This window comes from Pan troglodytes, chromosome 9 (assembly GCF_028858775.2).
Source record: "Pan troglodytes isolate AG18354 chromosome 9, NHGRI_mPanTro3-v2.0_pri, whole genome shotgun sequence".
Classification (NCBI taxonomy): domain Eukaryota; kingdom Metazoa; phylum Chordata; class Mammalia; order Primates; family Hominidae; genus Pan; species Pan troglodytes.
This window is the reverse complement of record NC_072407.2, coordinates 96949814-96964825: the sequence shown is the minus strand read 5'-3', so window position 1 is coordinate 96964825 and position 15012 is coordinate 96949814. Positions and strand designations below refer to the sequence as shown.

At 43.2% G+C, this 15012-nt stretch overlaps 1 protein-coding gene across 17 annotated transcripts in view; it reads right to left on the bottom strand.

Annotated features, from left to right (window-relative positions):
- Positions 1-15012, bottom strand: part of AMOTL1 (angiomotin like 1) — a 169480-nt gene that overhangs the window by 18742 nt on the left and 135726 nt on the right. For all 17 annotated transcript variants that reach the window (XM_016921835.4, XM_009424007.5, XM_016921834.4 and 14 more), the window contains 2 exons: positions 7485-7630; positions 3635-3784 (listed from right to left, as the gene is read on the bottom strand). In XM_016921835.4, the coding sequence (XP_016777324.2) occupies positions 3635-3784; positions 7485-7630 (296 nt within the window). The remainder of the gene's footprint in view (positions 1-3634; positions 3785-7484; positions 7631-15012) is intronic.

The window sequence follows — 15012 nt, the reverse complement described above, 5'->3', positions numbered from 1 at the left end:
TTCCTTTCAAAGAACATTCTTCAAGAACCTTCTCTCTTCTTTCTCATAGGACTACTGTGGAAGTAAGACGCGAAAATTAATTTGAGCTCTTTGTAAAAGAGATAAAATTGTGAGTTCTTAAAAATATAAATTCCCCTCTCTCTTTTATCTTTTTTCTCTTTCACTTCCCTCCCAGTTTCTAATGATGCTGAAGTACTATTTGACCTCCCATGGTAGAGGGGCAATTACTTATAAAACAGGAACTGTTGATTAAGAGCTTTTCTTTCTGCTAGTCCTATTGTCCCAACCTATCTTTCTCTCTCCACCCCCCTTCAATAAGCCACACTTCTGTTGACCTTGTTTTCAATGAGGCTAGAAAATCCAGGATAAGTGTGGAATTTGGGAGAGGGTACCTACGAATGCCCTAAAACTTCAAATGACTCTGAAGGTAATGATGGCAATGAGAACAGCAGTGAGAGTGATTTGTTTTTAATCAGTTGCTAAGTGCAAGGCATTCCAAAAAGTACTTTGTTCAGATTTTATTTGTAGTTACAAGTGTGAGGTAAGTATAATTTATTTGCCTCACTTTATAGACAAGGAAGTTGAGGCTCAGAAAGATGACTTACTCTAGGCTACTTTTCTGGTGGGAGGCAGGATTCAACCGTGGCTGGTTTAACCCTGGGGCCCATGCTCAGAATCAACACACGATTCCATGCCTCTCTGCTCATCCTCAGCGTACCAGCCCTTCTGGAAAGGTCCAGAAGAAATAATTGAAATAATTGGAGCTGCTCAAGGGCTCTGTGTTGTTAGAGGGGGCCAAGTAGATGGGCTCAGCTGTGTCCCGGCATAAGTCAAAGGGCAGAGCCCTTGTCTGGGCTGTTGATTCAACAAGAACTCTAAGCTGTGCTCTCAAAAGTCTCTTCAGAATCATGCCCTATGGGAAGTGGTGAGTCCATGCAGTTGGTCTGTTGTTCTATTGAGGGTGGAGATGACCAGGAGCTTTGTGACAGTGTGACCCCAGCATGCTTTCTAAAGCTGTCAGATAACTGCCTTGGACACAGGGATGAAGGAACAGGGTGTGGTGTGGACGGCGGAAATCTTTCCCGAGGCTGCTGCCCAAGAACTGGCAGGCACATTCAGGAGTTGCGTGAGGGTGAATGAGGAGGAGGGGATCAGAGAGGCCCTGGATCCCCTTTCCCGGACAGGCTGAGTTCCTCAGATGACCCCATGTTCTCAAGTGGATTCCGAGTCATCCCTGGTGAGACCAGCAGAGCTGCCCCCCAGACCAGCCCACAGGCCCCAAAAATGAGTTTAGATACACTTTGCCCTTTACACAGTATCTGCCACATGGAACTAGTAAAAAACTCAAGATGTTTCCAGTGGATTTTTTTGTAATAACATTTTAACCTTTTTTTGGTTATAAGATAATGTATGCTTACTGGGAACATTAGAAAATAAAGAAATATTACAGGAAAAAAAATAATAAGATTGAGCATCCCAAACCTGAAAATACAAAATCTAAAACACTTCTGGTCCCAAGCATTTCAGATAAGGGATACTCAACCTCTACTTATCTTTTTAATGAGTATCAAGAGCAACAGGGACATAATCCCTGAATGTATTTCATATCATAGGAGGCAGATTAATGCTCTCATTAAAACAACAACAACAACAACAAACTGCAATGTTATTTTTAAAGAGATGCTGAGCATCACAATTCTGTTTAGAGACTGTCTCCTCCTCTTCGGTCTCATGTCAGCCATACACAGCTGGGGATCTGCCATCAGCTGCCGAACACAAATCCAAAATGAAAGCAGAGTAATTTCCCAGGAGAGCCTCAATTCTGAAATTTCTGTCCCCCACTGGCGCTCCTCAGCCTGTCAGCAGCCTTCATGCACAGTAGGAATATTGTTTTTGCCTGCCTGAAGAAACTGTGTGGGTGAGCGTGCATGGGTCTGAGTGTGCATACAGCCAACTATCCTCTGTGGCAATTAAGATATTTTTCAAATAATTCTAACATTATGTTTCTTCTTGATAAACAACAAGGATAACGGAGGTGAGTCTGGTTTCACAGCACTCAGAAGAGCCAAGGAGAAGTAATCTAACTTTAGGGTGTGGACGGCATATTAACCAGGAAGGAACATTCTTTATGTGCTCTAAGAACCGAGATGTGCCCATTTGGTTAGCCAAAGAAAGACTCATCAGTGTCTACTGTGGGCCAGTGCTGTACCTGGAACCAGGCAGAACCCCCGTCCCCAGGTGGGGAAGCGAAGATCTCAGCAACTGAGTGACAGAGAACAGCTGAACGGTGTAACTCTGTGCCAAAGTATGTGGCACAGTTTATCAGTATTAGAAGTCCACAGACAGACCTGCTTTTTCTTACGAGCTATCCACCAAGCCAAGACAGTGGGAGGCGGAGGTGGGTTTCTTACTTTTCTGGGCAATCTCACTAACACCTCCTTCTCCAGCCAAATGCACATACCCAGAGGGAACTGCATGGGCCTGCCCTGTGAGAGGGCTGAGCTGGCCTGAGTGCATGCGCTCAAGTGTTTTCAAGTGTTTCAACCACAACCACTATGCCCTATCCAGTAGATAATTCCATGGGGCCCTGCCTTGCATTTCCCTGATATCCCAATTTAGAACACACCCTTCACCAGCTACATAAAGGCCTCTGCTCATCATGCTGGGTGATGGTGGACAGGCTCATCTGGGGCCAGGAGCCTTTGACCAGTCTTCTTCCTGCTTGCCGTGGTGCAGGTGAACCCCAGGCTGGGCTTTTCACTCTGTGCTTACTCATAGCTGAGTTACATGCTCAGCTGTTACCAGCAGAGAAGGACAGGCAGCAGGAATAGGGAATTATGGCCAAATTTATTTTCTAGGGATGGTCTTACATCCCTTCCTCTCCTTTACTTCTGAAAACTCACTGATCATCATGTGCTACTAATGTCACCCGCTTATTGGCTCTTCCCTTCAACTCCTCCACGGGTTCTCACTGTCACTACACCCTAGGCTGCACCGACAACCTTCAGGCTGGCCTCTGCAACTTTAACATGCACCCTGTGGATGGTCCTCTGACATCAGAGGGCTCTCTCCCTGATCTCTTGCATCATGTTTCTCTCCAGCTTAAAAACTTCCCAGTTGTTGGTACTCTGTTGACTATAAGAAAAAGCCCAGTATCTCAGCTTGACCAAATGTCCTCCACAAGTGGCCTTAGTCTCCTCACCAGACACTGCACTGGGCACTTTCCCCTAGCTACCTGCACCCTGCTGCTCTGGACGTGCCATGTCGTTTCATGGCCCTGTCCTTTACCATATTCTCCCTCTACCTATGAGGTTCTTGCCCTTGAATGCCCAAAAACTCATCTGTCAATGTCCAGCTCAAATGTCTTCCTCTCTGAAGTCATCTAATGCTGCATTCCGCTCTCCCCAGCCCCAAGCTGGCGACCACTTTCTCTCTGTGAGGACATCTGTCACTCCAGTGAGCGGACTGCTCGCCTTCTCTCCTGGTTGTTGTATGGGTTCACTGAAGACAGGGAGTTCTTGTTTCCCTCTGAATCCTGGGAGCAAGGTGCAGGATCTGGCCCATGGTAGAACATCCATACGTTTGCTGAGTGAACATATCTAATTCTTTCACCAGTCCATGCCCAGTTCCTTACCTGCTGGGTTCTCAGTGCATCCAGCTCTCTCTCCAGCCAAGTCCGCAGTCTCCGCTCCATCTGTTCTCGCTTCTCACATGCAGACTGCAGCTGGGTCAGGGCCTGCTGCAGCTTCTCGACTTTCTCAACATATGCTTGCTTCTCTCGTAACTGAGTGAAGAAGAGTAAAAAAGAGCACAGAATTTAGACCACTGATTCTCAAAGCTGGGGTGGAGGAGGTGGGGTCAGATTACCTGGAGATCCTATTTAAACTACAGGTGCACGTACCTCCCACCGCCCTACTCCTATCCTTCAAGTGCACTGGAACAGAAAAGATTTACACATAGACTGCCAGTTATACCTACAATGGCTAGGATGTATGAAATTGAAGACTCTACTGGGGTACCTGCTTTTGGTAATTTGTGCAGCTTTGAGCTCAATACTCATTTATTGCTTAATAATTTCTGCATTTTCAGGCATTGGAAGTGAGGTAAATAAAGAGTTTTTGCACGTATGTTTACTGCAGGACTATTTACAATAGCAAAGACATGGAAGCAACCCAAATGTCCATCCAAAGACATGGAAGCAACCCAAATGTCCAAGACAATGTGGTACATATACACCATGGAATACTATGCAGCCATAAAAAGGAATGAGATCACGTCCTCTGTAGGGACATGGATGAAGCTGGAAGCCATCATTCTCAGCAAACTAACACAGGAACAGAAAACCAAACACCACATGTTCTCACTTTAAGTGGGAGCCGAACAATGAGAACATATAGGCACAGGGAGGGGAACAAAACATACCAGGGCAAGTTGGGGGCTGGGGGTGAGGGGAGGGAGAGGATTAGGACAAATAGCTAATACATGTGGGGCTTAAAACCTGGATGATGGGTTGGTAGGTGCAGCAAACCACCATGGCACATGTAGACCTATGTAACAAATCTACACGTTCTGCACTTGTATTTTGGAACTTAAAGTAAAACTAAAAATAGCATAAAATAGATAGAATTAAAAAAAGAGTTTTTGACATCATGAAGAAATGCTTATTCTATAATGTCAAGTGAAAAATCCAGAATCAAAAATTATATACAACATTATCATAACAATGTCTATCCATGAAAAAAAGGCAGGAATGAAATACTTAGCATTAAGCATGCTTATCTATATGACAGAATGGCAATTCTTTATTCTTTTCTATATTTTTTCAAGTTTTCTATAAGCATAAATTACATTTATAATAGAGAAATTAGGCATGTATTTATATATGTATGTGTACCCATTTATGTATGTGTGCATAAATAAAAAATTTTTCTTATTACAGTTATCTATGGAGTAACTTTGTTCTAAAGATTTCAGAGTCCTTTATAGAAAGGTAGTTGGAGCCTTGAAGAGATGGGAAGTGCACAGTGAATATTCAACAACACAATAACTGAGGAGATGGAAATTAAGGTTAAAATAATTTATGGAAATGTCACATCAGCTATGGATTTAGAATTATGACCAACAACTTCCAACTCTTACTCTCACACTTTGTTTTCTTCCAATTAGGAGTTTGGCCCATGTTCATAAATCCTGGGCATACTGACAGCATTCTGAGAACTGGCTAGTGCCAAAAATCAGGCTTAGGCATCAACTTGATTTGGTCCTGGGTGAGAAGACACCAGATGCTATTTCCTGTCATTCCGCACCTGGGTGTATTCAATCTTAAGTTCAGTGATGACACTGGCAAGCTGGAACATGCTAGTGATTTAGCTGCTAGGTGAGCTTTCTGACTCAGCAGGCAGCACTGCTGTGAGTTATACCTATATCCTGTCCTAGCTGAAGCCACTGGAATAAAATGGAGATGCTTTGGCCTTTCAAGGAGGAGAGAGCAACTTTAGACCTTTTACACCTGTTCTTGGGATTGATTTTCATCTGGCCCTTTCATTCCTTGTGATTTTGATTGCTCAATTCCACTGGCTTCTGAAGACCTACTAAGTGAAGGTTCCTGCAGCCTCATCTGACAAAATATTTTGTGTGTGTGATTCATACACCACTTACCATATCTTCCACTGAGTATACTTTTCTGAATGTGCAGCTACTAGAATATAAGCACCAAGAGATTTGCCTATTTTGGTCTCCACTGGGCAGAGTGAACAGGGCGTACCCAATGCCTGGAATAGCGCTCAGCATTTAGTAGGCACCCAATAAGTATTTGTTAAATGAATAAATACTATCCTTAAGCAATTGCAAGAAGCCGGAAGGCAGGAATCTGTCTCCTTCACCTTTGTATCAACCTAATTCTTGCAAGGCATATATCCCGATGAGGATGATTAGTAACAGTAATTACATCAGCCAACACTGTTGGAACACTACCATGCCAAGCATTGTGCTTTATATGTAGTATCTCATTTAATCCTCCAAGTAACAACAGGAAGAGGAGGTAAAGTCCTTTATTATCTCCATTAGAGATGAGAAAAGTCTTCAAGATTACGTGACTTGCTTAAGGTCACACAGCTGACAGGCCATAGAGCCAGGATTCTCATTTACAGCTGTCTGCTCTAGAGTTCACTCTTACCCATCATGGTAAATTACAGTAGGCTCTCAGTGTCTGAACTGAATTAAGACCCTTAAAGGAAACTAATTAGAAAGGAGTGATGCTGGAAGCAGACCTATGAGACATTCTGGAGAGGCTACATTCAACCAACCAAAGATTTCACATAAATATAATGATTTAAAAAAAAGACCCATATTGGTTGTTATAACTTGTCTTCAAGAAGCTCACAACTAATTTTTACTTTAATAGAAATATTAAAACTAAAAGATTTTAAAAACCATGATTTTCCTTAGCTCCACTCATGGAGATGGAGATGTCATTTCAGTGATGACAATAATGAGAAGCCCCAGCCTCCCTTAGGCATAACAGATCTCCTGTCTTTAAGGGGTTGAGGTCACTTTCTGTGGCAAGTGTTTTCATATTTAATACGTTCCTTAGTGGCAACATGGAAGGCTGTTGCCCCGGATCCTTATGCTAGTATTAAAATGGTAGTTTCTATGCAAGACTTATGGGGTTTTAAAGGCTTCCAATGGGCAAGACCCTCGTTTACTCCATCATCTTCCTCTTCAGCTGCTTTATCCTTGTGTTTGAAATCTGATGAAACATCCCTGTTACTTAGCATCGGGGGAGGTTTTCTGAAGAGACAGTTTTTTTAAATTCAACAACAGTTGGGTTAGTAACAATACTGTTTCCTTTGTGCCCAGCAACAAGCTAAGCACTTCAGGCAGACTTTCTCAGTTAAGACTCTTATAGACTTTGGGCTTCTACTTCCTGGAACGGATCCTGCTCAGGTAAGCCTGTGTAACACAGAGGCACCTGCCGCCACCACCACAGGGTGCTGGAAGGTGTGAGGCAGCTGGTCCCTGGCTGCCTGGCTAGGCCTCTGCTCCTTTTCTTCTTCTTCATCTATAGCCTGGATTCCTTGGCTTGGACCTCGGAAATGGTCATTTTAATTCCTCAGTCAGGCTTTAAGGAAAAGGCTACCTCATAACGCTTAAGCTAAAGGGTTGATTTCATCAGAAACTACTAAATGCAATGCATGATGCCTGAGTAGGACACGTGTCAACCGATGGGCTGTAGGCTGGGCTTCACACCGAGTGTGAGTGCTTTGCTGATGGGATTCCCATGTGCTTTTCATACTTTGCCTGGCTCTAGAATGCATAGACTCTGTTTTTATTCACTTTTATTTGAGAAGTTTCCCATATCCCTCCCCTGTCTCAACTCCTTGGAATTGGCTCTGGTTAAAGTAGTTGGGTTAGGAAAAGAAAGTGGAAGCCCTCTGGGCTCTGCTTGCCCTCTTCCCCACCAAATCCCCACAGCCTGGTCTCACCTCCTCTTCCAGCTTGATGACCCTGGCCTGGGCATTGCTCAAAGCCTGGTCCAGGATCTCGATGTGTCTCCGATGGTCCTCACTTGCAGTCCGCACTGCTGCTAACTCCATTTCTAATTTCTCCTTTTCCTTCAAGAATTCTTTGTCTAGAAGGGAAACAAGAACAAAACTACCTCTATCAGAAATTGCACACCCTCTGGGCTCACGGCCAGTCGACATCTGGCAAGGATTAAAAATAAAAAAGCATGCAAATAATGGAGGACTGAATTGCTGTTTCTGCTCCCTTTTCATAGTGGTGGTATGGAAGGTAATGGTTTTCTCAAAAACCACGGTCAACAGTAGATACATTCCAGGCCACACTTGTGAACAGTACACAAAGAACCAGTGACCCTATATTCTCGATAACTCACTTCTCTACAACATTGACTTTCATACTTCAAATTAATCTTGTATCTACTATTACATTTTATGCTTACAACATTCCCTGCTTCCATTTTCCAAATCTGTGATGAAAGGGTGGGTAATATTAATAATAATATTAATATTCTCATTCATAGAAAAATAAACCAAGGTCCAGAGAGGTAAGCTCTTTGCCTGAGGCTAGACAGCAGAGGGGAGCTTCAAGCTCAGGCCTCCAATCTCCAGGTAGATCCTCTTTCCATATGACCTGGCCCCACAATTTCCCCTTTTCCTGCTAAAAAGGGGAAAGGGACAAGGCTTTAGATTTAGGAAAACTGCTTTTCTCTCATTCAATGGTGATGTAATGATGGCGATCACTGCCTCTCTTTGCATATGGGAAGCCAAGGCTGGTATGCTCTTAGTTACCCATCATCCTATACAGACTGCTCTACTGTTGTAGTTTAAGCAGGCAGCGTCGATAGTGTCATGGGATGAGCATTTCTTATTGAAAATACTTTTCATGTTGCAAAAGCAATATGCTGTTTTTTAAAACTAAGACTATTTAGATACGTTGCTTATAATATGGAAAAACTTGAACAAACAGTATGTAAGAGATTGGCCAAATAAACTTCTAGAAACTCTCTGATAGGATGCATCCATTAAAATTAAATAAGAGAATACTAGTGACATGAAAAAAAGTCTCCTTATTGAAAACAGGTAGTTACAAAACCGTACGCATACTATTCTGTATTTATAGAAAATGAGGCATAGAATTACAATAGTAGCAGCAACAATAGTAGTTAGAAATGGATTTCTATGTGCCCACACCATTTCAATGTTCCATACTGGCTATCTCAATCCTCCTAGCAACCCACACTGAACCATAGAGAACCCAAGTCTGGAAGCAACATCAGTGGTTAACCAGTGGTTAACAGTGTTTGCATTCATTCATATTTCTGTCTATATTCATTCGTTAATTTAACGAATAGTTATTTAGGACCAGCACTATGTGTTCTGAAGCAATAGAAAGAATGCAGCACACTAACAGGGCAGAAAAATGTGGTTTTAAATACAGGGCATGGAAATTAAAATGACACTGTAAGGCTGCAAATATCAGATAAACTCACAACTTTAGAGCCAGAAAGGATCACAGGAAACATCAACATCCAGTTCTCCCTCTTTTGCTTCATTGCTGAGAAGAGGAAAGTCCTGAGGAACAAAGGCACTTGTCCAGGGTCTCCCAGCCAGTGGGGACAGAGCCAGGGCCAGAATCTGGTTCTCCTGATGTCCCAGTACAATGTCCTTCCTTCTTGACTGCACAACCCTTGCATTGTCGAATTATGTCGATGGGATCAGAAGGCAATGGAACAGCTTCTGAATCGATAGACTGAAGGAGCTGACTTGTAAAGCTAAGTGGTGGCTGTGCTTCCTAGAAACAATGGCATCCCTGAAAACAAGATGAGGCCACCAAGATCCTGACTCAGAGCACAGCACTACTTCTGGGCTCTTTATGCCCCACTGCAGTGACCCACTGCACTGCCCCTTCTTCCTTTCTGCAGCCTTTGAAATGGTGCCTCTGAAACTTCCTTCCCAATCAACGGGCATGTGAGACCTCAGCAACAACAGGCATGTGAGAGACCTAAACAAAGGGGTCAGTAGCAGCCCACTAGCGCTGCCCGTCCCCATCCACAGCCCTGAAGGGATCAAAGCACCTCACTCTTTCTGTGCAAAGTCACTGATATTTGACCACCTAACCCTAGGTTTGGACAACATCTCAATGGGCATAGTGGCTGCTGGCCTTGTCCAAGCTCTAGAGGGCACTCAGGTATTACTAAGCAGGCATCCTGGAGATGAACCACAGGATCTCAGAGCTTCTACCTGGTTATCAACCTAAGCATAAAGGTTCTTCTCTTTGTTGAGGGCCACCAAGTATACACTAATGTTGACCAGAAGTAATAAAATGATAGTCTGAGCTCAAGAATAGAAGCCACAACCAAAGCTTCTCATGTTCTGCAAATCAGTGATCACTATTATTGATTGCTATGTCACAATGATAGCTATTTATATAGTCCTGAGTCAACAAACACCCCACCCCCTCCAACACCCCCCCACCACATATATATATGATCTCAGCATTTGCTATTTGCTTGATAAGCAGTATCATATTGTAGCTAAAGAAAGGATTTTTAGCATGAGAAAGACCTGGATTCAAATCCTAGGCTCACTACTTTACAATTATGAGGCCTCAGGTGAGGTATTTAACCTCTCTGTGCCTCAGCTCCCTCAACTATCAAATGGCAATGGTAACATCTACATCACAGTGTTATTACGATGATGCTGTTGATCATGATGATGCTTATAAAGTATAAAGGACTTTGTTTGGTTATTATTGATTCCCTGGGCCAATAAGAGCATCTGGCTCAAAAATATTGTTGAATGAATGAGTGAGTCTCTATTATGTGCCAAGTTCAGTGTCCACTGAACAATAAATTATAGCTCCTGTTAGCTATTAGGTATTCAGTATCCTCATGACCTCCTAACAGCCTTTGTTATGCAGTTGTCCACTCGACCTTCGAACCCACTGCTCGCTTACAAGCCGCAACATATCAGATGACTGGTACTGACCATGGATACCTCTGGTTCCTTCCTCTGCCCAGGCTCCCTAAACCCCACAGTGTACACTACAGACAAAGATGTGGAGACTGGACAAAAGCTACATTCGTTTCTGGGGCGTTTTGTAGACCTCTGAAATTCATGGGTCAAACATCTCTGTCCTGAATTTGGTGACTTTAGATTTCAAGCTCCAGCAGTACCATTTAGTATCACTCACACTGGTTCAGAACTCCTTGTCCACTGATAGGAAGTAGTGTTGTCAATTATAAAGTTTTAAAAACAATGCTCATGATAATAGTAGTAACAATATCTTCCCATGTTTGTTGAATAAGTATTGTGTTCCAGGAATGGTTACTTATAGTAGTCTCTTTATTCTAAGTTTACTGTATGAGGTAGGCACCATAATTTTTATTTTCCAGCTGAGGAAAATGCCACTAAAAAAAGGGTAACTTGCCCACAGAGGTGATGATCATCAATGGCAGAAATAGAAGTTGCATTTATATCTAATGCGTGTTCCCAAACACAGCCCTGTACTGCCCCTCCTCTCCAAGCACACATAGGGATAGAAGAGCCCCATTATAACATAGTTTATTATTGCACAGATTTAAGTTATGTCACAGGTCATATATCTCTGAAAACATAGCAATTACATTCACATGTGTATCCATTTACAAATATTAACTAATGAAGCATCTACTACTCAGAGGCATCAGAGTACTGCCTGGGTTCATACCCAGCTCTTCCACTTATGGTTCTGTGACTGAGGTAGTAAACAAACCTCTCTGTGCTTCAGCTTCTTTGCCTTTAAAGTAAGCATCACAATAGTACCTATTTCAAAAGGCATATAGTAAGTTCCCGATGAATGTCAACTTTGATAACACTGGTTATTATTGTTGTTACAGGAAGTATGATAAATTCTAGGGCTATGAGGTGAGTAGGATGTAGCATTCTGCACTTGATCTGGTGGGAAAAGATGTAAGGACATGGGCAAAGGCAATGTGACAAGGTGCTCTAACAGATGCATGCACAGGGTGCTATGAGAACACAGGAAAGACAGCTAATTCAGGGCAGGGAGTGAGGAAGATGGGGTATCAAGGCAGTGAGCCTACAAGGTGGGCTAGCTATGCTCCCCAACTCTTGGAGACATGGGGACCATGAAGTGTATCAGACTCACTCAAAGAAGTCATCTTTCGGGAGATAACAAGGGAGAGTCCCATGGTGAAACCACCTCATAAGAAGGTCCTTCAGTTTATTAGCTAAGCCTCTTAGGATGGATCTCAAGAAAGACAAGTCTCGTGATGAATTTTTGGTAGGGCTCCAATATACAAACTGAGAATTCCTAGAACAGGCAAGTTGACACAAGGGAATTCTTGCCCAGAATGGTCTGTTTACTCAGTGGATATGAACTACCCTGAACTGTGTGGCACAGGGAGCTGTTTAGCTTGATGGCTCTGGTCCCATTTACATAGAAGGATGTCTGCTCATACACTGTTTACTCTTGAAACCACAGTGATGGCACAGGCTGTGTGGCCAGGCCGACCTGGTTTGACTTTGGCACCTTCACATAGCAGCTCACCTTGGACACATGATTTTACCTCTCTGAGACTCCATCTCCTCAAATGAAGCTCACAAGATCTATTTTGCAGAACTGCGGGTGAGGATTAAAATAAGTACCCATAAAATGCCTACCACAGGACTTGGCACATAATACTATACTTGATAAATAACAACAAGAGCTAACATATATTCCTGGGGACTTACCATGTCCCAGCTACTGTTCCAAGAGCTTTACAACATATAATCCTCACATAAGCCCCATTTTGACAAATAGAAAACTGAAGCAAAACAAGCTATGACACTTGTACAATGTCGAATGGTGGTCCCATTTGTGTCTCCACCCATACATTAGTCTCCCTTGCTTGAGGAAAGAACACAAGTGGTGGAAAGTAGAAACAGGCCCAATAATTCAAAGATGTCCCCTTTCTGTCTTACCCTTCTCCTTTGTCAGTTCTGGGTAAGGTTCCAAGTGGCCACCCTGCTGAAACTGTTTCTGTGATTACTATCTGAGCACTAAGCCTAACTGCCAGCTGATCCATGGGACAGACGACCCTGTTCTACCATCTTAGCCACTTCAGTTAAGAAACATTGAGGGTGGATGTGTGTATAAGGTCAGGGCTCTATGTGCTGTGCTACAGCTTCATATTCAGTGCTCCCACTTATGGCTGGGGCTTCTGAGGACAGCAAACCTGTAAGCCAGCACTTCCTACATAGTAATTAATTTCTAGGGCTTTCTGATATAACGGATTTTCGAGAAGTTTTTCCCTACCCCATGTAGCTGGAGAGATAGAGGAGTCCAGCTACTGCCTGCTTGATCAAGGAGTGTCTAAGTCACTGGAGTGCTTGGTAGGTAAAACATAGGTGTTTGCTATGGTTTGAATATGGTTCCCCAAATTTCATGTGTTAGAAACTTAATCCTCATTGTAACAGTATTAAGAGGTGGCGCCTTTAAGAGGTGATTAGGCCATGAGGGTTCAGCCCTCATGAATGAATTAATGCTGTTACTGTAGGAGTAGGTTGGTTATTGTAGGAATAGGCTACTGATTTAAAAAATGAGTTCTGCTTGATTCTGTCTCATGGGATCACTTCTGCCTTCTGCCCTTTGGCCATGCAATAACAGAGCACAAGGCCCTCACTAGGTGCCAGCACCATGCTCTTGGACTTCCCAGCCTCCCGAACTATGAACCAAATAAACTTCTATTGTTTGTAAATTACCTAGTCTGTGGTATTCTGTTACAGCAGCAGAAAATGAACTAAGACAGTATTCTTTTCCTTTTTCAGCTGGGATCAAGGTTTGATCCTTAACCAACTGGATTTGGGGGGTTTAGGTCTCTCAGAGAGAGAGAGGGAGAAGAAAGGAAGAGAGAGAGAGAGAGAAAGAGAGAGGTATGAAGGCATAAAAATAGGCCAAGCTAATTCTGTTCAAGCTCCAAATTCCAAATGCTCCCATAGTGATACATAACTAGCCCATTCTGGCACCTGCTTCTGGAGAGTCAGGTATCTCTCTGGCACTTCTCAAGGAAGGTTCTTGGATGTGGGAAGAGGGGGTGGTGGTGGCAGAGTTAAAGGAGGAGGAGGCAGGCACAACAATGAACCTCAGAAATGCTAATAACTGATTTTAGAGGACAGTCTCTGGGACTCTCTGAGTGAAGATAGCTTAAAGGGCATTACCAGAGAAGAGGCCATAGACAAAGGAGAGGCCGAGTAGGGAGACTGATGGGAGCCATGTACAACAGTGTCCAGGCCCTCTATGTACCGTGCCAGAGCCCCAAGTCCAGCACTGGAGGTTCACTCAGAGAATGAACCTCTGTGTGAAGAGGCCAATGCTTCCTAACCTGGAATGCTCTATGAAATAGACAACTTTCATGCTATCTGCCCAGCTAGTCCAGTGCTGATCAACACCAATGGCATCAATTCTGTTAACTAGAAACTTCTCCACAATGCTGCTGAAATGAACTCCTCTTATGAAAAGATGTCCAAATAATTATCTGCCATACTATCCCTCCCTAATGTTTCTCCTCCATTTCTTCTTCCTCAGTGATCCCTCAGCTCCAAGATACCTGGCACCATATCTGATAATACTAAACAGATGTTGGAGAGGATTCTATTCCAAGGGACAGCTACAATTTATAGGGCAATTGAAGGGTCAGATTTATTAGAAAGTCCTTGTTGATACCAAAGGTAATTTCTTTTTTTCTGAGGTTGTGGGAGTGGAAAGACAATAGGAACATATTTCATTTACTTTACTGTCTACAAAACTATTTAGGTTCCTTCTGCCTCAAAGATATTCCACACTCAGGGGCCCCTTCTTAACATCTGCCCCCACATCCTCACCCCAGTTTGAGTCAAAATGATGAACCTAGAAAGAGACTCAAAAAAAATAGAATCCAAAAAGAGCACTGTTTACAACACATACGAGTGATCTATTCACATGAGGCTTATTTGATGCAAAACAACATGAAACACGATCTACTTTTTAAAGCCACACATTAATTCACAAACAGAAAAGCAATATGATACAACGCTGACCTTAGAAGATGCTGGTTTGATTTTTTGTTGTCTTTTTAAAATTTGCTGATGGTTTCTTGGGTAAGGAGGCTTGTTATTTGGGGAAAGGGTCTTCAGCTTTCTGCTGTCCCCGAGCTCTGGTGCAGATTACCAGGGTTCTGCCAGGCAGCTGGATACATAGGCTGCAAGTGGGTGGTTAAGGTGGGTCTATTCACAAACAGGAACACTCCAGCGAGGGCTGGTTTTAAATGGCAGAGAGAGTGGAGTGTTTTTAAATGAGTTATGTAATAAGGAAAATTAAGAAGCGGAATGCAAACCAAACTGTTCTGCAGAACCCTGGGAGAGGGACAGGGAAGGGAGGGAAGGGAGAGAAGGGACGTTGGGGCCAAGTGGGAAGGAGAGGAGTTCTGAAGATGAACCCATCTCAGCCAGAAATTTCTTCAGCTGTCCT